General features: G+C 34.4%; 1 protein-coding gene across 1 annotated transcript in view; it reads right to left on the bottom strand.

The window, feature by feature from the left end:
* The window catches only part of LOC108527098 (titin), a 284,505-nt gene that overhangs the window by 117,432 nt on the left and 140,509 nt on the right, over window positions 1-26,564 (bottom strand). Inside the window, 23 exon segments of the mRNA XM_017868255.1 lie at window positions 1,483-1,572; window positions 5,282-5,344; window positions 5,776-5,865; window positions 6,478-6,552; window positions 7,468-7,548; window positions 9,773-9,804; window positions 9,806-9,839; window positions 11,146-11,259; window positions 15,032-15,109; window positions 15,378-15,467; window positions 15,947-16,030; window positions 16,435-16,512; window positions 16,645-16,728; window positions 16,858-16,941; window positions 17,076-17,159; window positions 19,822-19,836; window positions 20,132-20,200; window positions 20,284-20,310; window positions 20,313-20,366; window positions 21,320-21,409; window positions 21,619-21,702; window positions 21,786-21,869; window positions 21,976-22,059. Coding sequence (XP_017723744.1) covers window positions 1,483-1,572; window positions 5,282-5,344; window positions 5,776-5,865; window positions 6,478-6,552; window positions 7,468-7,548; window positions 9,773-9,804; window positions 9,806-9,839; window positions 11,146-11,259; window positions 15,032-15,109; window positions 15,378-15,467; window positions 15,947-16,030; window positions 16,435-16,512; window positions 16,645-16,728; window positions 16,858-16,941; window positions 17,076-17,159; window positions 19,822-19,836; window positions 20,132-20,200; window positions 20,284-20,310; window positions 20,313-20,366; window positions 21,320-21,409; window positions 21,619-21,702; window positions 21,786-21,869; window positions 21,976-22,059 — 1,668 coding nt within the window.

Raw genomic sequence — 26,564 nt, 5'->3', positions numbered from 1 at the left:
AATCAATAAATATTAAAAATTAAACTACAGTCAAAAGAATATAGTATATTTTTTCATGTCATTAAACACGGTAAACTCCAAATATTTTGAGATTTTAAATAAAAAAATTTCTAAATAATTTATATAAAAATATATAAACAAATATAAAATGACTATATAATTATTGAATGAATAATCTAAAATAATATAATTTTTCTGAATAGTTTTATTTATTGATTTATTAAAGATATAATCAATTTTTATTAGGTCCAGAAAATTAAATTAAAAAATCTCTCTGTCAAGCTCTTAGGGATATTTCTAAATGTTATTCCTGGGGGCTATGCACATCTCATTGTGGAATGTAACAAATAGTTCTTTTTTTTTTTATTCACCCTGAATTTTTTATTTTGTGCTTTATCAGTGGAGATGATCATTTCTCCATAGGAACAAATTGTCAAGGCATTACATTGAATATCTTAGATTCTTCACATCTTAGAAAATTATCAATATATGCATTTCCCCCCACACACACCCCACTTTAAATTTACTTTGTTTTATTTTTGGTTTTGTTATTTTTTTCTTTTTTTAAAAAATAATTTCAACTTTTATTTTAAACTCATGGGATGCATGTGCAATTTTGTTATGTGGATATACTTCATGATGCTGAGGTTTGGGATATGAATGATCTTGTCACCCAGATAGTGAGCCAGAGGGCAAATAGGATGTGTGTTTATCAATGACTATCAATTACACATCAAATTAGTTTTGATCAATTATATCTCAAATTATCACTTAAATGATGAACTATACTAAATAGTTCATATACAACTAATAGGTGCTTTAAGTTTGGACTTGAGATATCTATACCATTAAGTTAGAACATTTAAGAAAATTATTATTGATATAATTCCTTATACAGATTCAAAGACTGAACTATGGAGTCTCTTTTTTCTTTTTCTTTTTTTTGTGGTAAAATATTTTATAACATAAAATTTATCATTTTAGCCATTTTTAAGTATACAATTCAGTTGCATGAAATACAGTCACAATGTTGTACAACCATCAACACTATCCATTTCCAGAACTTTTACATTATCCCAATATACAGACTTTTTTAAAAAAGAGAAATAGTTCCAATAGGGTATAAGGGAAATTTGAAGCTTCATGGGATTCTTATATGTATACCCTTATAGGGTCTCTGCCTGTCTCCTTAGTTTTTATCAGCCCCAAACATATTCATTACTTAATCTCCAAAGCATATGAAAGAAATGGCGCAACCCGGGAACGTACATTCCAATTAAGGCACAATATTCACCCACTGGGCAGGAGACAAAGTGGATAAAAGATATTAGATGAAGAAAGGCTAGAAACTTATCATAAAACTCCAAAGTTGAAATTATACCTACGTAGCAACATAAACAGGGCTTGAATTTTAATCAAGTGTGAATACTTTTATTAAGTCACCAAAACAAACTAGCAAAAAGGAAGCTACAGGATAAATACCTGCTTTCTTTCCAACCACCGGCACTGTTACTGGGGCAGCGATGGGGGTTGGTTCAGGTTCCACAGGAGGTGGTTTGATTGTTTTCACTTCTGTAGAGAGATGTCCATTGCATTAATGTATCAATTTGTCACTTCCTAAAAGCTTATTTGGTGGCTTATTTGCCTCTTCTGATATAATTTTGAAATCTTTGAATAACTAGTTTTTAAGAGAGTAGTATGTTAAGCATATTGAGACATCAGAAATCATTTGATATATACTGACTTTCACCTACTATCTTTTATTAAGTACATGTTATGTGTGTGAATCAAGAAGGAATATGCTGTTGACGTTGAGGATAAGCTTGCTCACCTGCTTCAGGCTTTGGTTTCGGTTCAGGTCCAGGGAGAGGTATTGGTGGCTTGATTTCAGGCACTGAAATAATTCAGAGTAGAGGGCAGATTATTACAGGATTTTGAAGTTTTCACAAAGTCAAAACCAAAATTAAGCCCACATATCTTGGAAGACATTAGAATTTATATACATATAATTATCAAATCAAGTATTTGATTAGTTTTCATTTTAAACAAAATATTTGGAAAATATAGTAAGGCAATGTTCTTGGTTTTAATGTTGTTATTTATCTCATTGCCCATAAATACAATTTTTTTTTCTGGTAACTTATTTAGCAACTGGGTAATCATTAGCCAATTGCATAGGAGAGTGAGATGATAAAGAAAATTAAGCCATATGTGATGAACAGATTAAGGTCATGTGTTCAAATCTTTATGTCAGTGTAACAATATTTTAAATGATACATATTTGCATTTTAGAGACAACTAAGAATGCCAGTAGATTTGTACCTTTTGTTGGTTCAGGAATCTTCCTTTCTCTTTTGTAACAGTAGGTACTTCAACCTCTTCAGCAGGTTTTGGAGGTGGTGGTTCTGGTACTTTAAGATAAGATTTTTTTTTTTAGTGTTAATATTTGAATATTTAGGGAGCAACTCATCTGAAATATCAATTTATTTTCAAAACTCTATTGATGGCTTTTAAAAAACCTTATAGTTTATCAGTTAATTTCTATTTTATTTTCTTGACTCTGCTTCCATTTATTTTGTTCCTTTTATTCCATCAACTTGTCTTCCACTCCCCATAGCTCTCTCCTTCTAAATCACTTCTATAATAGTTCCCAATAATTACACCCTTTGAGAAGAGGCTAATGATAAAAGTCAATCCATTTAAAAGCTCCCAGATTATGAAACCTTTGCCGACAACCTCCCATGAATAGCCACTTGATTATTTCAGTCATTTCTACTGGAGGAACTTAAGTTGCAAAGGAATGATAAGAATGAAGTGCAGGGAAATACATGAATGGATTTGGGAATTACTATAAAATATTTAAACAGAAAGCAGACAATGGAAAACAAAGACTACATCACAGATGAAATATGAAGCCATGTTTACATCTAACTTCATTTATGTTTACAACATAAACCTTTTGTTAAATGTCCATACTGTTAAAAGATATTCTTACAAATTGTCACTGAGATTCCTACCTGCAGGTTTTTTAACTTTTCTAGTTTTTTAGGTTCTACTTTAGGCTCTTCTTCTTCAGGTCTTTTCTTAGAACTTTAAAGACAAAAGGTTTATATGTAAACCAAGACAAACTAATGAAGATGTTGAATAAGCTTGACAAATGCAAATAATGTACAAAGCAAGGAAAATGAAAATAGCATGCTACCTAGCACTCTGGAAAGTAAGCATTTACACTAAAAGTTTTTTCTTTTTTTTTTGAATCAAAGGTTGTTATGTTAATTACAATAGCACTCAAAGTTACTTTGCTTCTGTCTTTATAGAGGGTATATCCTGAGACAAGTCTGTGGGAGAAACAGCTCCAACACAAAATGAATAACTTGAATAGCAACGAATTATAATAATAATTAAATGTTAATGATTTAATGAGTATGTAAATAAGTAGAAAGTTTACTTAAGCAGAGATATCCAAAGAAAGGTAGCCTAAAATCAGTAATTCTATGTGAAGACAATGTTAGAACTTAATTCTTCATTTGACTATCTTGTTTCACATTCTTTAATATTGTATTAGTCGGAAAGAAATGTTCAGTTTTTTAAAGATGTTATTTATTAGTTGTGGTGATCCTGTGTCATGCTTTAAAACTGAATATTGAATTTAAGCTAAAGTAGTTTCATGTAAGGTATTTAATAGGTTTAGTGTACTTTACTACATAATTTGGTTATGAAAATGGCAGTCATGGTTGTTGTTAGTTTAGAATATTATCAACTTAGTTATGCCTATTAACATTTTAAATTTCAAAATACTGTGAATGCTCACAAAATTTCTGTCTTTTTTTTAAAAAAAGATCTGGAAATGACATTTTCTTAATTTTCAGTGAAACTACAAACAAATTTTGATAAATAGTGAACCAATTCAAAGAAAACCAAAGGACAGAAACATTTTGTAAGCTTTCAAGTTCATTTTAAAATTACTTAACGCTGACAGAATGGTTGAAAATACTATACCGCTTTTCAGAACAACTTCTTCCTTTGGTTCAGGTTTACGTTCAGGAAGTAATTTGCGAACTTTCTTTTCACCTCCAGGCACTTAAAAGAATATGATTTCAAATTTTGAAGTGAATTTATATAAAACGGAATTTCAACAAGAAAATGTCTCTCCTAAAACTAGTTAACTGTAGTGCATTAAGTAACAATTTTCACTGCATATAAATACCACAGAATTTAAGTTTAAATGATACATTTCAAGTTATCTCCTCTGTATAAATATCTATACAGCCTTGTGATGAAATTCAACTCCGTTAACTGCAGGCAAATGTATTCATTTTAAATGCTTGTAGAGGATGTTGCTCTGTACTGACTTTATGAATCTTTAATCAAACTATAGGGTTCTTGACAGCATCTTTGTCCCAAACTGCAACTGCAGATTGTCCAAATCTACGATGTTATCCCCCCAACCACTAAATGTATGAAAATGATACTGGCAAGTGTTAGTGCCATCATTCAGTCTTCTCCACTGAGGGAAGATGGTGGCCAAGGGTTCCGATTTGTGACTTTGATGCTGGGGAAGGGCCACATCTCACTTTCTGAACAGAAAAGAGTATCCTTTCTTAAGATTTCCTTTTGAAATAATACTGGATAAAATATTTAAAATTATAGAATTATAAAATCTCAAAGCTGGTGTTGGAAGCTCATTTTTTGTAAATAAGAAAATGTTCTTAAATTCATTCAAATTAAGGAATGCAAGGAATTCAAAATTAATTTCCTCTACAGTGAATACTGAGCATGGTGGGTGATGCTATTTTATAGAGCGGCCTCTTTTGCTATTACGGCCCTCACAGATTTGAATGGTGAAAGAAAGGAATACGTGGTGATTATTAAACCATTTTCCTCTCTACTAATGTCAATTAAAATCTAATTTAGAACAATATTTATTTGTATCATGTAACTATTTGCTCACTGTCAGAAATCTGAATTTTAGATATTTCTATAAAATTTTCTATTTAGGGCTTTAAACAAGATATTTGCAACTCATTAAATTGTTTTATGTGATAAAGATAACATTGCTTAACTCTTATTTCAAAATTTAAACCTGCAATAGGCAAATATGTATTTTATTTTGAATAATCATTTTTTTCTAATGCCAAATACTTTAAGTAAAAATTTTACNTGAGACATCAGAAATCATTTGATATATACTGACTTTCACCTACTATCTTTTATTAAGTACATGTTATGTGTGTGAATCAAGAAGGAATATGCTGTTGACGTTGAGGATAAGCTTGCTCACCTGCTTCAGGCTTTGGTTTCGGTTCAGGTCCAGGGAGAGGTATTGGTGGCTTGATTTCAGGCACTGAAATAATTCAGAGTAGAGGGCAGATTATTACAGGATTTTTGAAGTTTTTCACAAAGTCAAAACCAAAATTAAGCCCACATATCTTGGAAGACATTAGAATTTATATACATATAATTATCAAATCAAGTATTTGATTAGTTTTCATTTTAAACAAAATATTTGGAAAATATAGTAAGGCAATGTTCTTGGTTTTAATGTTGTTATTTATCTCATTGCCCATAAATACAATTTTTTTTTCTGGTAACTTATTTAGCAACTGGGTAATCATTAGCCAATTGCATAGGAGAGTGAGATGATAAAGAAAATTAAGCCATATGTGATGAACAGATTAAGGTCATGTGTTCAAATCTTTATGTCAGTGTAACAATATTTTAAATGATACATATTTGCATTTTTAGAGACAACTAAGAATGCCAGTAGATTTGTACCTTTTGTTGGTTCAGGAATCTTCCTTTCTCTTTTTGTAACAGTAGGTACTTCAACCTCTTCAGCAGGTTTTGGAGGTGGTGGTTCTGGTACTTTAAGATAAGATTTTTTTTTTTTAGTGTTAATATTTGAATATTTAGGGAGCAACTCATCTGAAATATCAATTTATTTTTCAAAAACTCTATTGATGGCTTTTTAAAAAACCTTATAGTTTATCAGTTAATTTCTATTTTATTTTCTTGACTCTGCTTCCATTTATTTTTGTTCCTTTTATTCCATCAACTTGTCTTCCACTCCCCATAGCTCTCTCCTTCTAAATCACTTCTATAATAGTTCCCAATAATTACACCCTTTGAGAAGAGGCTAATGATAAAAGTCAATCCATTTAAAAGCTCCCAGATTATGAAACCTTTGCCGACAACCTCCCATGAATAGCCACTTGATTATTTCAGTCATTTCTACTGGAGGAACTTAAGTTGCAAAGGAATGATAAGAATGAAGTGCAGGGAAATACATGAATGGATTTGGGAATTACTATAAAAATATTTAAACAGAAAGCAGACAATGGAAAACAAAGACTACATCACAGATGAAATATGAAGCCATGTTTACATCTAACTTCATTTATGTTTACAACATAAACCTTTTGTTAAATGTCCATACTGTTAAAAGATATTCTTACAAATTGTCACTGAGATTCCTACCTGCAGGTTTTTTAACTTTTTCTAGTTTTTTAGGTTCTACTTTAGGCTCTTCTTCTTCAGGTCTTTTTCTTAGAACTTTAAAGACAAAAAGGTTTATATGTAAACCAAGACAAACTAATGAAGATGTTGAATAAGCTTGACAAATGCAAATAATGTACAAAGCAAGGAAAATGAAAAATAGCATGCTACCTAGCACTCTGGAAAGTAAGCATTTACACTAAAAGTTTTTTCTTTTTTTTTTGAATCAAAGGTTGTTATGTTAATTACAATAGCACTCAAAGTTACTTTGCTTCTGTCTTTATAGAGGGTATATCCTGAGACAAGTCTGTGGGAGAAACAGCTCCAACACAAAATGAATAACTTGAATAGCAACGAATTATAATAATAATTAAATGTTAATGATTTAATGAGTATGTAAATAAGTAGAAAGTTTACTTAAGCAGAGATATCCAAAGAAAGGTAGCCTAAAAATCAGTAATTCTATGTGAAGACAATGTTAGAACTTAATTCTTCATTTGACTATCTTGTTTCACATTCTTTAATATTGTATTAGTCGGAAAGAAATGTTCAGTTTTTTAAAGATGTTATTTATTAGTTGTGGTGATCCTGTGTCATGCTTTAAAACTGAATATTGAATTTAAGCTAAAGTAGTTTCATGTAAGGTATTTAATAGGTTTAGTGTACTTTACTACATAATTTGGTTATGAAAATGGCAGTCATGGTTGTTGTTAGTTTAGAATATTATCAACTTAGTTATGCCTATTAACATTTTAAATTTCAAAATACTGTGAATGCTCACAAAATTTCTGTCTTTTTTTTAAAAAAAGATCTGGAAATGACATTTTTCTTAATTTTCAGTGAAACTACAAACAAATTTTGATAAATAGTGAACCAATTCAAAGAAAACCAAAGGACAGAAACATTTTGTAAGCTTTCAAGTTCATTTTTAAAATTACTTAACGCTGACAGAATGGTTGAAAAATACTATACCGCTTTTCAGAACAACTTCTTCCTTTGGTTCAGGTTTACGTTCAGGAAGTAATTTGCGAACTTTCTTTTCACCTCCAGGCACTTAAAAGAATATGATTTCAAATTTTGAAGTGAATTTATATAAAAACGGAATTTCAACAAGAAAAATGTCTCTCCTAAAACTAGTTAACTGTAGTGCATTAAGTAACAATTTTCACTGCATATAAATACCACAGAATTTAAGTTTAAATGATACATTTCAAGTTATCTCCTCTGTATAAATATCTATACAGCCTTGTGATGAAATTCAACTCCGTTAACTGCAGGCAAATGTATTCATTTTAAATGCTTGTAGAGGATGTTGCTCTGTACTGACTTTATGAATCTTTAATCAAACTATAGGGTTCTTGACAGCATCTTTGTCCCAAACTGCAACTGCAGATTGTCCAAATCTACGATGTTATCCCCCCAACCACTAAATGTATGAAAATGATACTGGCAAGTGTTAGTGCCATCATTCAGTCTTCTCCACTGAGGGAAGATGGTGGCCAAGGGTTCCGATTTGTGACTTTGATGCTGGGGAAGGGCCACATCTCACTTTCTGAACAGAAAAAGAGTATCCTTTCTTAAGATTTCCTTTTTGAAATAATACTGGATAAAATATTTAAAATTATAGAATTATAAAATCTCAAAGCTGGTGTTGGAAGCTCATTTTTTGTAAATAAGAAAATGTTCTTAAATTCATTCAAATTAAGGAATGCAAGGAATTCAAAATTAATTTCCTCTACAGTGAATACTGAGCATGGTGGGTGATGCTATTTTATAGAGCGGCCTCTTTTGCTATTACGGCCCTCACAGATTTGAATGGTGAAAGAAAGGAATACGTGGTGATTATTAAACCATTTTCCTCTCTACTAATGTCAATTAAAATCTAATTTAGAACAATATTTATTTGTATCATGTAACTATTTGCTCACTGTCAGAAATCTGAATTTTTAGATATTTCTATAAAATTTTCTATTTAGGGCTTTAAACAAGATATTTGCAACTCATTAAATTGTTTTATGTGATAAAGATAACATTGCTTAACTCTTATTTCAAAAATTTAAACCTGCAATAGGCAAATATGTATTTTATTTTGAATAATCATTTTTTTCTAATGCCAAATACTTTAAGTAAAAATTTTACAGTTAAACATTACATATTTTATCCAGGATAAATTGTGTTGGCCTTCAATACTATTTTAAAGGTACCAATCTTCTTAATAACTATTTTTATTCCTCAAACCCAGAAGGAAGCACATGCATCTAATTAATGTAAAGTGAGGAGGCATATTATAGATTTTCCTTACTGATATAATGGACATAGTGAAAATATATCTGTGCATTTTTTATATTATTATTTTATTTTAAAATCTTACTGATGTTTGAGAACCCACCATTGTAGCTATTATTTTTAAAGTCATTATATGTGATTATGTGCTATTTTAATGTTTATGATCAATATCCATGATAACATCATTTTGTAATCTCCCTTTTATGAAATCAGGAAATGTATATTTATATGGATGACTTTTTTCCCCAAAATTTCAGAGTGACCAGAGTCTTAATTTCTAGGTCTGAATGTGTTGATTACTTGAACAGAACACTGCTACCCACTAGAAAATTAAATTTATTTTGATAGCTGTTTTCTAGACTCTTATAATTCATTTAGTTTTCTTTAGGGTCTAATTTTAGATGAGACCTTATTAGGAAAATACTGTTTACAGAAAATACATTTTGAAAATTACCTACAGCAATAAGGAAATTTTTCTGAAATGTGAATTCTGTACACCTCAGAGAATGCCTTAGAGCCAGTGAGAAGAGACTGACACGCAAGTCCTAAGGAAATCCCTACAAATAACCTTAATAATATAAAAGGAAGATAAGACTTATTTTTAATGCTTATTACATTGGCTAAAATGCTTATGTCAGGGAAATGTCAAAACAGTTTACTAATAGCTCTCAGCATTTTAATCTCACATGTCTCTTGATATCAATTCTGGCTAACCAGTAAAATTTGATATTTTTAAGTTTAGGAAAATGCAAGAAGACATATGCAGATGAGACAAAGATAGACCATGTCTATGCAATGTATGAAAGGGATGGGAGACAAAGGAAGCCACACTTATGAGCCAGGACCATAAAAGCCACAGAAATATAAGAAATGAATGGGACTACTCTCTGATGGTTGAAAAAGAGAGACAGAACATTCAACGAGGCAGAAACAGCGAGGAGTCAGGAAAAGGGCTACCACATAAGTATGTATTTTTCAGCCTGTGAAATACCTTTCAGAGGTGTAAGCTCCACTTTTCTGGAACCTCAGGTTTTCAGGAACTTTCTTCTTTGGAACAGCTTTAAAGAATATGATTTTACTTTTGTTATTTGTATATTTAATCTGAAGCAAGTGATTAACTTTCTACTCCAAGAATCAAAACCAAGCTTTGCTTATAACCAGAAAGCATTAATAACAGCCAAGAACAGCTTCCAAAGAACATACAAGCAGCATTCGAACCATGAAAACAGACTGCAGTTTTACTCCAAAGCTCAGTAGTTAATTAAAGACCAGCAGAGAAATAAGGCAATTTTTGTTATTGGCAGGAGGAAGAAATTTTCCTTTGAGCATACGTTTTACGTTAAGGGAAATGTATTTATGTGTGTGTCCTCATGGAGTATCAATTAACAGATGGGTGGCCTTTCAAGAGGTGCCAGAGGGTCCCCCTAAAGGCCATGAGGGTTGTAGAGGGCAAGAATCACCAGCAGCAATGTCTTATGCTGGAAGACTCTGGTTTGTAGATACATGGGTCTGTATGGGGAAAGTGCATATCTAAGATTACATCTAGATAATTTTAGATTGGGGGATCATATGACATCACAAGACAACTTTTTGTTAAAATAAGAATAATATGTTTTGCCAGTTTGTTTCAGCTTTTAAAGAAACTGATATTTTAAAATTAAGTTACATTGTGTCAATTCATAGAAAATCAAAATATAAGAAGGTGAAAGGGAAGTTTAATAATAGGAAGAGATGCTGGATACCAAATGTCTTCATAACCACTCTTTCCAGCTCCCCTGAGAACCACACAGAACACTTCTTTAAGTTGCAAGAAAAAAAAAAAGATAGGGGAACAGTAACAAGTCATTCATATGCTTTCCTTTCATGATATATAAGCACATATCAGCTATTGGAGATCATAACTATATTACTTGTAATATATTTAAAAGCACATGCAATTCTTTAAGAACAAAGTTTTGGCTTTTATGTAAATGTGTTACTGCAATATTGAAAATATCTTGCAAAGATTTCTTATATATTCCTTAAGCATAAGACCGCAATGATATGTATAGCAATCAGGCTTTGAAATCAGAAAACTCTTTTCTCCCCACTCCACAAAAGAAAGTTAATTGGATAACCCCTGCATTCAGATATCCCGATGATGCTATCAGTGTACTTTCTGACTTTTGCAGCAGCAGGCATGACATGACAAGCAACCCAGGAACCATGGGGCAGCAGAAGACACAACTCTATGCAATCTCACAGTACAATCATGTCTGAAAGTACATACTTCTAAGAGTCATACATTTCTTGCAAGCGTCATTTCAGATGGCTGGATAGAAGTTTGAAGCAGGCTAATAAAACTTTGGAAGTGGCATTTTTTACCTTTAAGTTGGAATATTTTCTCCCTCACATCTTCCTTAGGTGGAGCAGGTGGAGGAGCTGGGGGTCTTGGTTTGAGTTTTGGTTTCTCAATAACCTTCTTTTCAGGTTCAGGTTCTTGAAAGAGTATTTCAGAGGTGTTAGTATATGTATATGTTAGCATGGGGATATGTGGAATATTTAATAGAAATTATATATATAATTTATATATAATATACACACACATATATGTATATATATGAAGTACAAAGTTTACTTTTTAAGGTACATAATACCAGTATCCAACACAAAACACAGAACATAAAACATAAAAATATCAACCCTTTACACAGATGATGAGAAATACAGCAAAGGCACCAATAACAACAACAAACAAAGCATCCAAACAAGCCACAATTGACATGAAATAAACAGTACAAGTTACATAGAAACCTAAGAATGAGGTTCACATTTAAAACGAAGAATACTTTACATACAAATGGGAACAGACATAATACATATGTACAACAACATAAACCATATACATTTAAAGAGAAAGAATATGATAAAGAAGATTTAAGTCCACTGGATTGAATACCTTTTATTGGTATTTCTTCAGGCTGTGGTTCAGGTTCAGGCTCTTCAGGTTTAATGTACTTTTCAATTTCACGTTCTTTAAAGAATTTTGACAAAGGATATGAAGTTGTAAAGTTCTTCAAAAAGACTCTTAGAAATTTCACATTGATGCAAAGATTACAGTCACAAAATAAAAATATACAATTCATACAAATTCACGTATAGAAAAATTCACGTATAAGTTCTTATATTTGAACTGCCTATTAATTAGATTATTCAATGTATATTGATGGCAAATGCGATGAGTTTTAAAATTTGATACTGTGTTATCATTTGAGGATCCAAGGCAATTATTCCATTTTGCTTCAGTAAACTGTACCTTTTGGAATTTATAATTACCAACAAGAGTAACCAAATTAAAGATTCTAACTTGAAAGAAGTGTAACTATTTCAAAAATAAAGCAGTCAAACATGCTAGACAGATCTTGTATATAATTTCAAGAAGGAATAGTGTCCTGTAAATGCTTTTGTAATTCTAACAGGAATCTTCAGGATATTAAAATATATATATATATACCTTCAACAGGGGGAGTCTCTTTTCTACCAATGGTTATAGATGCTTTTTCTTCATATATTATTTCCTCAGGAGTCTCTTCAACTTTAAAAAACATAGTGTTTTATTTTAGACTATATTTAGAACAGAATACTGCAACTACTATTCTAACATATCAACCTAGCTACATTAAGTAACACTCTATAACAGATTATTCAGATGACCCCCAAATATCAATAACTTCAATACATGAGACGGATAGACAAATACATAAGATTCATCTACAATCAAAGCAAGAGGATGAAGACAATTGTCATCTTTACAAGATTTATGGAGAAGCCATGTACCTTCAGCAGGTGGAGCTTCTGGCTCTGCAGGGATAGGCACAGACACTTCCTTTTCTGGGATGATTTTCTCGGGTACTTTGGGCACTTTAAAGATATGATTTTGTTTACTATTAAGAATTTAGAAGACATGCAAAATTGTCTAAAGAGCAGGCAAAGAATGCAGGGGCAAGAGCTTCATCTTAGAAGATTTCATGGGAAAAATGGCTTCTGAGACGTGCACCATTTTGGACATCCTAATTTTATATATGAATCTTCTCAGCCTTCTTCATTTGCTTCTGTTCCTCTGTGTACCCTTCAACAAAGGTGTTTTCCCACTGGTCTAACTTTGACACTTAAAAAAATTTGCTGTACATTTTCTGAGTAATTGTTCCTGCATACTCAATTCTTATTTCCATGTGAATGACTTTAAGCTACATCTCTAGGCCTGATCTCTTTCTTAAGCTCCTGAGGCACACTCCCAACTTTTATGCTTTAAAGGTGAAAAATACATCTACCATCTTCCTCTAACATGTGTTCAGAGACCCAGTGAACCATTCTTTTGGCCGTCTAGCTTTAAACCTTACAATGATCTTGGGCTCCTCAATTTCCCTAATGGTTTTGACAATGGTCAGAGGCCACTCAGTCTCCATTTCTCTCAAACCCAGTGCCCCTTTCCATTTCTACCACCACGGATCTTGTCCAACTCTTAAAGACCTTAAATAATTGCAATGGGTCTTTACTATTTAGCAGCTGAAATTGCTGTCAGTTACCTTTCTAAAGCCCAAATCCTATTAATATGTAAGCCTGCTGCAAAACCTTTGAAGCCTCCTATTGCCTATAGAAAAAAGTACAAGCCTTTTCCTGGCATTTGAAGTACTCCAAAATATGACCCCATCTTTATATCTGGTATTATCTTTCAAGACATTCCACAGCCAATCCCTACTCAAATTGTATAAGTTTACTTGAAAGTCCTTGAACATTCTAGATCCTTCTATCTCTGCGCCTTTCAGTATGCTTTTCCCTTTCCATACGATATCATGTCCTCAATTTCTTTTTTTTTTTTTGAGACAGAAGCTCACTGTGTTGCCCAAGCTGGAGTGCAGTGGCATGATCTCGGCTCACTGCAATCTCTGCCTCCTGGGTTCAAGGGATTCTCCTGCCTCAGCCTCCCAAGTAGCTGGGATTACAGGCACATATCACCACGCCCAGCTAATTTTTGTATTTTTAGTGGAGACGGAGTTTCACCATGTTGGCCAGGCTGGTCTTGAACTCCTGACCTCAAGTAATCCACCCACCTCGGCCTCCCCAAGTGTTGGGATTACAGGCATGAGTCACCACATCTGGCCTTATTTCCTTAATTTCTACATGTAAAAGTCCATCAAAATTTAAATTCAATTATTCCACACAACTTCCCATGATGCCTCTGCCTGAAGGTAATCTTTTCTTGCCCTGTGTTTCTGCAGCCCTTTGAATTCACTTGCTATGTGTAATCACTTCCTGTGTGTATTAGAGTCCTGTTATCTTTCTATCCTCTCACCAGATTTAACTTATTTGAAGACAGGATCAGGCCTTAATTTTTCTAATATGATGTCTCGTTAATGGTCTACATTCAACAAAATATGTTGAATTGAGCTGTTTGACACATTGAATGAGAGAAGTTTCTTTTTTACTAGTTGTAACCATGTGATATATCACGCCACAACTGAATCCCATTCATTTTTTCACTCCTGCTTGTCTGTTTCAGTTTTTTCCCCTTCATTATTTCCCTTTTTTCTGTGCAATGTGGTTTTAACATAAATTCACAATCAGTATGTTTTTCTCTAAGACCTATTATTAACATGCTTAAATAGCAGTTAGATAAATCTATTTTTTCTTCATGGTAGGTACCTTTTTCTGGAAGAACTTCTGGTTTTTTGGTAACAGGCACAGGTTCTTTCCTTACTGGAACAAGTTTCTTGGGCACCTCAGGCACTTTGAAGATATTAGTTTTGTTTTAAAAGAGTATTTAAAACATTTTAAATATTAAGAATAAAAAACCTGCATTTATTGGAGCAGCATTAAAATTAATGAAAGCAAAATAAGGAAATTTTTGTCCTTAGTTATGCAAGGACAATGAGGACAACTTATTGGATTACACTTTAAGATATCAGAATATTTTCTTTTTTATGATGCCAATGATGATATGAATACCTTTAGCTGCTGGTGTTTCTGGCTTCTTAACAGTTGGGACCTTCTTCACTGGAACAACTTTCTTTGGCATCTCAGGTTCTTTAAAGATATTAGTAGCATTTAATAATACAAAGTTGCAAGATGTAAGATATACATACAAGTTTATTGAACACCATAACATACAGATAAGAGTTAACAAACGTATGATATAACACAACACACAATAAGAAAAGAGTGTAAAATTGTAGACACCACAAAAATGAAGTATTCATTTTAACATGAGTACCTTTAGGAGGTGGTGCTTCTGGTTTTTTGATGACAGGAACTTTCTTCTCTGGGATGATCTTCTTGGGCTCTTCAGGCACTTGAATAATAGGAATTTCTTTTAGAATTAGATGATTACAATGAAAAATGTAATGCTAATGAATGAATTAAAAGCCACACATATTTCTTGGTATATGTGGGACCAAATTCTGCGGGACCAAAGTTGTATGTGTAGAAATGACTTTTGTTTTTAATGTAGTCAGATTTCAGGCAATAAGGTACAAGACTGATATTTTGCCTTGAAGAAGATATATAGACACAAAAATGAAATGACTGTATTTTCCCATGCAGTGAATTCTGCTTTGTACCTGCTGGAGGTGGTGCTTTTGGTTCCTCCTCTTCTGCGACAGGAACTGGCTCTTCCTCTTCGGGAGCAATTTCCTCAGGTTCTTCATATACTTTAAAGATATTAGTTAATTTTATTTCAATGTATGGAACAATATTCTAAGATGGACAAACACTAAACATGACAAATAGTAATCTTGATTTCTTCTTTTGTTTCAATTAATACCTTCTCTTATTTTTGTTAAGATAAAATCTATCTCATTTGCACTAACTTCTTTGTCTATTGATTCGAATGCTTGCAAAGCCCTTTTAGTGTTTAATGTCATTTATAATCATTAGTTCTCCTGTCTTACTTTCTGTGTACATTGGAGAAGCTTTGTTTAATACAGCTTACTATGACTTATGTAGATACTGTGGACCAATAACCCAAAATAGATTTGAGATTGGAGCTAATTTAGAATAATGAATTAAGACAAATAATTAAAGGTTAGAAAATGACCAAGAAATAATGAGTTAGGAAGGAAGAAGAACAAAGCTTAAATTAGAAATAGTCACAAGTGGCAAGGTCATTAATGATCGGTCTCACGTGTACCTTCTGGGGGAGGAGACTCCACTCTTTCCGGAACAGGAACAGCTGGTTTCTCTTCCAAGACAGGTTTCTTTGGCACTTCTGGCACTTTAAAGATATTAATTAGTTTTTCGTATGAGTAGTTGAGAAGTATATTAAATTTATACCACATCTACTTCACATTTTGCTCAAATAACCCAGGGACAGATCCAAGAACAAATTTCACAATAAGGTCAGTGATCTGTCTTTGGATCCTCATATAGTGGGGAGGAAAATATGGCCTATTAAGAATAAACAAACCAAGTTAGTAAACTTTTCCAATGCTTGTAATAAGTAAATATGTCACTTTTAAAAGTCAGTGATGTTATTAAAAGCATTTACACCCTAAAAATCCAGAATGACAGTTTTGTAGTTGTAGATTTAAGAGGATTGGCAAATAAAGGGTTTGATAATAGGTGACTTTTTAGACAAGAGTGAGTGCTTTTCTGCAGAATCTCATTAGTGACATGTACCTTTTGCTGGTGGGACTTCTGGCTTTTTGGGAACAGCTACTTTCTTTTCTGGAACAACTTCTTTTGGAACTTCAGGCACTTCAAAGATATTAGTATTTTAACATTAGAAACAATCACCAGTAAACATCCATCACATTTACACAGAACAAAACCCTTTTAGAAGCTGGGGGCTCCATCTGCCTCCATCAAACAGTGGAAAGCTACATATACCTTTAGCAGGTGGGGCTTCTGGCTTTTTGGGAACCACTGGAGGCACCTTCTTTTCAGGAACAACCTCCTTGGGCACCTCAGGCACTATAAAAGATATTAGTAGTTGTTTAAGCTCATGGTTTCAATGAAATGTGAAAATCATGAGGCAGAACAGTGGAATATGGCACTTTAAAGACAGTTTTTTGATAGGGAGTTAGTGGCAGTGAGGAATACCTTTCACCGGTGGTGGTTCAGGTTTTTTGGCAACAATAGCAGGTGCTTTCTTTTCTGGGACAGGTTTCTTAGGTGGCACGGTCACTAAAGAATTAGAAGGTATGTTTTAGAAAGAATGAAGATTGAGAAATGATACAAAAGCTCAGAGCGCCCAGAATTATCAGGGCAGGAAGGGGAAAGAGCAGCTGACATGTCCCAGCAGCTTTCTTGCCAGGTACCTTGTGGAGGCGCAGCCGGCTCTGGCTCTTCCACAACTTCAGCAGGAGGCTCTTCTGGGGCAACTTCCTCAGGCTCCTCGAAAGCTTTAAAGACATGAGCTCATTTTAATGCCAGAATTGACTAAAATACATGCAATAGTTTGCAAAAAAAAGTTTTTACAACACTAAGGAGAGAGTTTGTATTTTAAAAAACCAGTAATTTGAATAGTTTCATTATTATCCTTCTGGGCGAGGCTGTTCGGATTTGCGGAGGAATAGCTTCACGGCCCTTCCTTTCTGAGACAGCTGCCGTATTGGCACCTCTCGCGGACTTTAAAGATATTAGCTGATTTTCATTATTAGACAAAGTTAAAGACAACAACAATAATCAAAACACAGCAAACATGAGGGTATCTACCTTTTGTGGGGTGGCCACTTCAGGGTGTTTTAGGAGAGGCCACTGCCACTCTGTCGGTTGTTCAGGAACGTAAGCCTTCTTTGGGAGCCCGCTCAGGCACTTGAAGGTAGTATTGTAGGTGAATTAGGTATTTAGGCATTATGAAGACCGACTAGAAAAATAATTTCCAGAGCAGAGAGCTTGATCTTTGCGATAGCCTAAAATCAGTTGATTAAATACTTTAACAGGTGGGACTCAGGGCTCTTTAGGAGGAGTCCCTGGGTACTTTCTTTTCTCAGGAACCAACTCTTTGGAGCTTCGGTGCGGAAGCGGTTAGAACGATATTAGTGAAGACTGGTACATTTAGACGAGTTGATCGCAGTGGAGACCGCGATTCAGGGAAAGAATATGTTTCGAAGAGTAGAAGAGATAGATCTTCTGAAGTTAAAGTCAATGACCAAATACCGTTTAACAGGTGGGACTTCAGGCTTTTTAGAGGAGCAAGGGCACTTTCGTTTTCAGGAACAACCTCTTTGGGAGCTCTGGCCACTTAAAAGCAATATTAGTGAAAATTACATTTAGGAGCTTATGAAGGAAGACCTCAGAAAAAAATATTTTGGAAGAGCAGAAGAGTTTGATCTCTGAAGCCTAAAGCAGTGGACAGAGATACCTTTAACAGGTGGGACTTCAGGCGTTTTTAGGAGGAGCCAAGGTGCTTTTCTATACTCTCTGTATGCTTCTGTTACTAAAAAGATATTAGTGAAATTACTGGCATTATGGATAGACCACTAGAAAAATATCTTCAAGAACAGAAGAGCTTCGGCAATCTTCTGAAGCCTGACGTCGGGCATATAGCCAGGTGCAAATGACTTATAACAGGGGTGGGACTTCAGTTTTTGTAGGAGGAGTCACTTGGCACTGTTCTTGTCAGCAGACAACTTCTTTGGGGCCTCTGCTGCTTAAAAGTATATTAGTGCAGAAATTTTCTATGTGTTTTATTAAGATTCTTACTTGTTATATAAATTTCTTTTTTTTTGTATTATTTTTTTTTATTTCACTGTGCAAAGGATATTTTATTGATTTCTTCTTGTATTAGCTATGTTCTACGTTGTGTACTTTATATTTCCTTTTTTTTTATCATGTGTGGATTCTCTCCATGTTCTTTTTTTTTTATGTGGATTATCTCAATGGCCTAATCTTTTCTTTTTCTTATGGGTTTTTTCTTCTTTGGGAGCCTCTGGGCATTAAAAGATATATATATTTTTTATTATTTTTCTAGAGCTATGGAGACTACTAAAAAAAAAATATACAGCAGAGGAATTGGATCTTCTGAAACTTAAGGTCAAATGACAAGTACCTGTAACAGGTGGAACTTCTGGCCTTTTAGGAGGTACCAGTGTTTTCTTTTCTGGGGCAATTTCTTGTGGAACTTCAGGCACTTGAAAGATATTAGTAGTTTTTCACTTAGGTTAATGAGATAAAAGGACTGAAATATTTCTAAGATCAGAAGAGATATTTCTTCTGCAGAAAAGGACAGGGGTGAAAATACCTGTGGCAGGTGGGGCTTCTGGTTTTTTGGGCGGAGCTTTGGGAACTTTCTTTTCTGGGACAACTTCTTGAGCTTCAGGCACTTGAAAGATATTAGTAGTTTTAGACTTAAGTTAATGAAGAGAAATGGGCTAAAATTGTTTAAAGTAGGAGAGAAGATATCTCTTCTGCAGAATGAAGTCAGGGCTAAAGTGTACCTGGGACAGTTGTAACTTCTGGTTTTTTGGGTGGAGCCACGGGAATTTCTTTCTCTGCAGCTTCTTGAGGAACTTCTGGCACTTGAAAGATATTAGTAGTTTTATACTTAGGTTAATGAAGAGCAATGGACTAAAATTGTTTTCAGGAATGGAAGAGAGATTTCTTCTGCAGGATAAGGTTGAGCTGACATGTACCTGTAACTGGGGGGGCTTCTGGTTTTTTGATTGGTGCCTTGGGAATTTTCTTTTCTGGGACCGCTTCTTGAGCAGCTTCAGGTACTTGAAAGATATTAGTATTTTATAGTTTATGAATGGCAAAGGCATATTTTACAATGATTGTGAAGTGTACAGACAATAAGATTTTCTTAACAGAGGAGTGGGAATAAATACCTTTTGCTCGTGGGGCTTCCGGTTTTTTGGGCACAGCCACAGATACTTTCTTTTCAAGTACAACTTCTTTAGGAGCTTCAGGAACTTTGAAGATATTAGTATCTTTTAGTTAGAAGCTATAAAGGGGAATATCGACTCCACATTGACCCAAGCAAACACAACTTGTTAGATCAGCAGGCTCTTCTGTACACTCTTTCCCCAGGCCCCTGGACTGACAGTGTGTAATGATACCTACCTTTAGGAGGTGGAGCTTCTGGCTTTTGGGAGGAGGCAATGGTACTTTCTTTTCTGGGACCACTTCCTTCGGTGGCAGCACTTCAGGCACTTCAAAGATATTTGTAATGTATGTTTAGAAAAGGTGAAAACAGTGGATGCCTTTTGCATATAAGCACACACCAAGATATTTTGGATAGCAGTTGGCATTTGTTTTATTTAGAATTATATCATCTTTAAGTAGTAGGATTTTAACATATAATCTCCTAGTTAAAATAACAGTCATTTTCTCCTATAGTTTGTATAGCTTTCGCATACCTTCTGGGGAGGACTTTCCGGTTTGGGAGGAATAGCTTCAGGCACTTTCTTTTCTGGGACAGCTGCCTTTGGCACCTCTGGGACTTTAAAGATATTAGTATTTTCATTATTAGACAAAGTAAAGACAAACAAACAATATCAAACACAGCAACATGAGAGTATCTACCTTTTGTGGGTGGCACTTCAGGCTTTTAGGAGGAGCCATTGGCACTTTCTTTTCAGGAACAACTTCTTTGGGAGCCTCAGGCACTTGAAAGATATTAGTGAAATTATATTTAGGCATTATGAAGACCACTAGAAAATATTTTCCAGAGCAGAANATTTCTAAGATCAGAAGAGATATTTCTTCTGCAGAAAAAGGACAGGGGTGAAAAATACCTGTGGCAGGTGGGGCTTCTGGTTTTTTGGGCGGAGCTTTGGGAACTTTCTTTTCTGGGACAACTTCTTGAGCTTCAGGCACTTGAAAGATATTAGTAGTTTTAGACTTAAGTTAATGAAGAGAAATGGGCTAAAATTGTTTAAAGTAGGAGAGAAGATATCTCTTCTGCAGAATGAAGTCAGGGCTAAAGTGTACCTGGGACAGTTGTAACTTCTGGTTTTTTGGGTGGAGCCACGGGAATTTCTTTCTCTGCAGCTTCTTGAGGAACTTCTGGCACTTGAAAGATATTAGTAGTTTTATACTTAGGTTAATGAAGAGCAATGGACTAAAATTGTTTTCAGGAATGGAAGAGAGATTTCTTCTGCAGGATAAGGTTGAGCTGACATGTACCTGTAACTGGGGGGGCTTCTGGTTTTTTGATTGGTGCCTTGGGAATTTTCTTTTCTGGGACCGCTTCTTGAGCAGCTTCAGGTACTTGAAAGATATTAGTATTTTTATAGTTTATGAATGGCAAAGGCATATTTTACAATGATTGTGAAGTGTACAGACAATAAGATTTTCTTAACAGAGGAGTGGGAATAAATACCTTTTGCTCGTGGGGCTTCCGGTTTTTTGGGCACAGCCACAGATACTTTCTTTTCAAGTACAACTTCTTTAGGAGCTTCAGGAACTTTGAAGATATTAGTATCTTTTAGTTAGAAGCTATAAAGGGGGAATATCGACTCCACATTGACCCAAGCAAACACAACTTGTTAGATCAGCAGGCTCTTCTGTACACTCTTTCCCCAGGCCCCCTGGACTGACAGTGTGTAATGATACCTACCTTTAGGAGGTGGAGCTTCTGGCTTTTTGGGAGGAGGCAATGGTACTTTCTTTTCTGGGACCACTTCCTTCGGTGGCAGCACTTCAGGCACTTCAAAGATATTTGTAATGTATGTTTAGAAAAGGTGAAAACAGTGGATGCCTTTTGCATATAAGCACACACCAAGATATTTTGGATAGCAGTTGGCATTTGTTTTATTTAGAATTATATCATCTTTAAGTAGTAGGATTTTTAACATATAATCTCCTAGTTAAAATAACAGTCATTTTTCTCCTATAGTTTGTATAGCTTTCGCATACCTTCTGGGGGAGGACTTTCCGGTTTGGGAGGAATAGCTTCAGGCACTTTCTTTTCTGGGACAGCTGCCTTTGGCACCTCTGGGACTTTAAAGATATTAGTATTTTCATTATTAGACAAAGTAAAGACAAACAAACAATATCAAACACAGCAACATGAGGGTATCTACCTTTTGTGGGTGGCACTTCAGGCTTTTTAGGAGGAGCCACTGGCACTTTCTTTTCAGGAATAACTTCTTTGGGAGCCTCAGGCACTTGAAAGATATTAGTGAAATTATATTTAGGCATTATGAAGACCACTAGAAAAATATTTTCCAGAGCAGAATAGATCTTCGGAAGCCTAAAGTCAGTGACAAATACCTTTAACAGGTGGGACTTCAGGCTTTTTAGGAGGAGCCACTGGCACTTTCTTTTCAGGAACTACCTCTTTGGGAGCCTTGGGCACTTAAAAGATATTAGCAAAATTACATTTAGAAGTTACGAAGACCACTAGAAAAAATATCTTCAAGAGCAAAAGAATGAGATCTGAAGCCTAAGGTCAGTGGCAACTACCTTTAACAGGTGGGACTTCAGGCTCTTCAAGAGGAGCCAAGGGCACTTTCTCTTCGGGGATAACCTCTTTGGAAGCTTCTGGCACTTAAAAGATATTAGTGAAATTACATTTAGGTGTTATGAAGACCACTAGAACAAAATATTTTCAAGAGCAGAAGAATTAGGTCTTCTGAAGCCTAAGGTCAAGTGACAAATACCTTTAACAGGTGGGACTTCAGGCTTTTTAGGAGGCACCACCAACACTTTCTTTTCCGGGATAATCTCTTTGGGAGCTTCGTGCACTTGAAAGATATTAGTATTTTTACACTCAGAAAATACAGAGACGACTAGATAGATACACAGACATTTTCAAGAACAAAAGAGCTCTTCTTTTTCCCCTGAGCCTGAGATCAGTGGTAACAAGTTCCCATAATAGGTGATGTTTCAGGTTTTAGAGGAGAAACTTCTGGTACTTTGTTTTTGGTAGCCATTTCTTTGTGAGATTCAGGCAGTTTGAAGATATTAATACATTTACACTTGAGTCACAAGAGTCAACACAGACATGATTCACATGTACACATCAAAATAATCTTCAAGGCTGGAAAGGTGGTCCTTTCTATCGCCCCACCCACTATCCCACCATAAGGGACAGTTAAGAATGTACCTTTGACAGGTACAACTTCAGCCCTTTGGGGAGGATGCACTTTCTTTTCCGTGACAACTTCTTTGAGAGCCTCCGGCACTTTGAAGATATGAATAATTTTACATTTAGAAGTTATAAGAATCAACACAATCAAGAAACACATTTATGCAAGAAAAGACATTTTCCCACCCCTCTAAGCTTCCAGCAAGATATACCTTCATCAGGAAGGACTTCGGGCTTTCTGAGAGGAACCACAAGCGTTTTCTTTTCAGGGACAATTTCTTGCAGAGCTTCAGGCACTTTAAGAAATTAGTAGTTTTATGTTTAGTGTTATGCAGATCACTAGGAATAGCAAAAATATTCTCAAAACTAGAAGAGCTAGTTCTTGACCCTGAGAGCATGGTGACTTGTACCTTTAACTGATGGGGGTTCTCTTTTTTTGGAAGGAACTCTCTTTGCAGGAGTAATTTCTTGAGGAACTTCGGGCACTTGAAAGATATTAGTAGTTCACATTTAAGAGTTAAAATTATTAATGGAAAACAGTAACCACAATAAGTTAGCAACTATAACCACATTTTCTTCTCTTCCCTCCATCCTCCCTTTGCTCAACCAATAGGCTAAGTCTTTTAAGGGGTTAGTGGATCCTTGAGAAGAGGTACTCCCTCTCCTCCAGAACCTCACAGAGTTCTCGTGACACTCTACACTCTCATTATAAAGGATTTGTTGAATGAATACTTTCAGCAGGAGGGTTTTCTGTTTTGGCAGAAACAGCCACAAATATTTTCTTTTTAGAGGAGAGTTCTTGTGGAACCTCAGACACTTTAAAGATATTAGTATGTTTATATTTAGAATTTATGAAGAGTATTAGAAAAAAACAGTTTTAAGAGCAGAGGACAGATAATTTCTTCTTCCACATTTGTTCAGGGTAACGTACTTTTCATAAGTGGAGTTTCTGGCTCTTGAGGTACATCCTCAAACATTTTCATTTCAGGAACAACTTCTTGCATAGCTTCAGGTGCTTTGAAGATATTAGTATTATGGTTAGAGGTTAAAAGGATCAGTGGAGACATTAATTAAATGAGCTGAACCAAAGTGATTTTTATGGCTACAAAGATGATTCCTTTAAAGAATCTGAGAAGGTATAAAATCTTGAGGAGAGGAACCAAATATTAATTGTCTTTGTTTATTATTCTCCAGTTCTCTAGCACCCTGTACATACTAAGCACTATTAAATGTTATTAAATAAATGACGGAAGGAATGCCAGGATGAACGATACCTTTAGTGAGAGGTATTTCAATTTCAAGGGGAGCAGCCATGGGTGTTTCCTTTACAGGGACAACTTCTCGAGGTGATTCAGGCAGTTTAAGGATATGAATGCATTGTACTTCGGAGTTATGAAGAGGAGTAAAGAGTTTCCATCATAACTGCACATACAGAATGTTCCAGATGGGAACCTTCTCCCACTCCCTGCCCCCAGAATCAGATTCTTTTGTAGCAGTGTATTTGGTTATGAGTGGCTGTTTTCTTGGTCACCTCAGACACTATCAATATTAGTAATTTTATTTCTTGGAATGGTAGATGCATAGAAAATCAGATCATGGAAAGTGGAAACATTGATTATAATTAATGCTATACCTCTGGCTATCATATTGAGAAAACAAATTACAGCCGCTTTGAAAATCTAGGTTGGCTTTTTTTTGCATCTACACCTTCGACACCTTAAAAGGTGAGTGTTTTCAAGTTTAGGAGAGGGGAGAACAACCAAAAGATTCCAGACTGAGAAAAAATATCAGAATATTCAGATATTCTTTAAATTACAGAATACCATGGGTGTTATGATGCAATTATTGTTCCGGAGGTTTTAAAGCTTTTCCATATTTTGACTTATCTAAAGATATTCAAAATGAAAAAAATGTATGATGCTTGAAAAATAAAAGGCAATGAGAGGAGCAAATGAACATTGAGGGGAGAGTTCCAGCTTTAACTGGAATTATTTTTGCCTTGGAGGATATTCTGGGAGGTGTTCTAATCTTGTAGAGATATTACAGATCAACTTTACACTGAATTAAATATTTTCTTTTCTTTAAGACATGTTTTGATCATAATGTGTGTATATATGTTTTCTCTGGAGTCCTCTTGAAAATACACTGACTCAACCATCTTTCATGTGTATAAGTTAAAGGCATTTTTTCCCTCTATTGTATCTTGAGTGACTCACTGGGACATGTATACATTTGGTTGAGCTTCTACTTGGGGGATCCATCTATGAAATGATTTCCTCTGTAGCCACTGTGGTTTAAAAGATATTAGTATTTTTACATGTGTTAAGTACAACTGAAAACATGAGATTAAAAAGCTGACTTTCTTCCAACTTGTACCTGTTGGTGATGGTGTTTTTCTTCTTTTAACAGTAGGAGTTTCTTCCTCTGGAATGACTTCCTTGAAGACTTCAAACTCTTTAAAGATATTAGTATTTGTTTTTTAATTGAGAAAAGGCAAAGGCATAAAGACATGACATACTAAGAAAGTTAGATTTGTTAATATCATTTCAGAAATGTTATTTTTGTTCTAATATTTTATCTTTGTATATTATATGTGTGGGATTTGACTTTCTTGGGGGCAAGTCATAGATCATTCTTTTTTGTGGGTGTATCAGATCCTTTAAAGACAGTATTTTAACATTAGAGGTTGTGAGAATGTATATTAAACATTAAACATTTTGCAGACTGAAGACAGTATATTTTCTTCTTTAGATTTTCCTAACTAGAGAATTATACCTTCAGTTGGAGGATGTTCTGGAATTTCAGGAATAGCCTCAGGTACCTCCACCTCTGGAAAAACGCCTTTGGTTGTATCAAGTTCTTTAAAGATATTAGTAGGTTTACATTTAAAAGTTGTAAAAACAGTAATTTATATAAAGCATGCAACGTTTGAGTCGTATAGCCAAAGATGTTCATCTGGGTTTGATGTATTTGAAATATACCTTTAGTTGCTGGTGTTTCTCTCTTTTTAGGAATAGTCACATATATTTTGTCCTCTGGAACAACTTTCTTGGGTGGCTCAGGCACTTAAAAGATATGAGTATAGTTATATTTATAAACGGTGAAGAAACATATGGAGCTTTTAAAAGGAGCCAAAAAATAGTTTTCTTCAGACTGGATCATTGTTATATACCTTTTGCTAGTTTGGGTTTTGTCTTTTGAGGTTGAGTCACAAGTACTTTTTCTTCTAGGTCTGCTTCTTCAGATGCTTCATAAACTTTAAAGATATTAGTATTCAAATAATTAGGATGTTTCAAGGTGGATAAAGAATTGTATTAAGAAAAATATAATATATAATACCACATTCATCACCAAAATTAATAGTAGTACATAGAGGCAAATTAGTGGCTAGAATCCACTGGCTGGGGATAGCCTCATTCCCAGTTTCATGATATAAGACTCTAAGCATTTCTCCATGATCATGATAATAAAACGGATGAATTGTTCAGGCAAGGACTATATAATTCTTCATTTTGCCTTGAGAAAGCTATTGGTAAAATTGTCCTATTGGTCTTATTTTTAATGGATTTGTTCATAAAGAACAGGGAAGATACTGAATTGCACATTGAGAATTCTCCTATATTTGACCTACTAGAAATTCAATAAGTCTTTTCCCTTTCTAGAAGCTTCATTATTTATATTTTCAAATCACATCTAATATATGGTTTCACAATTTAATATGATTGTAAAAGCCATTTAGGGTTTGGAGGCAGAAAATTTAAAAAATTAATTA

Source organism: Rhinopithecus bieti, unplaced genomic scaffold (assembly GCF_001698545.2).
Source record: "Rhinopithecus bieti isolate Rb0 unplaced genomic scaffold, ASM169854v2 scaffold_3062, whole genome shotgun sequence".
Taxonomy (NCBI): Eukaryota; Metazoa; Chordata; class Mammalia; order Primates; family Cercopithecidae; genus Rhinopithecus; species Rhinopithecus bieti.
This window is presented reverse-complemented; position numbering and strand designations above follow the sequence as displayed.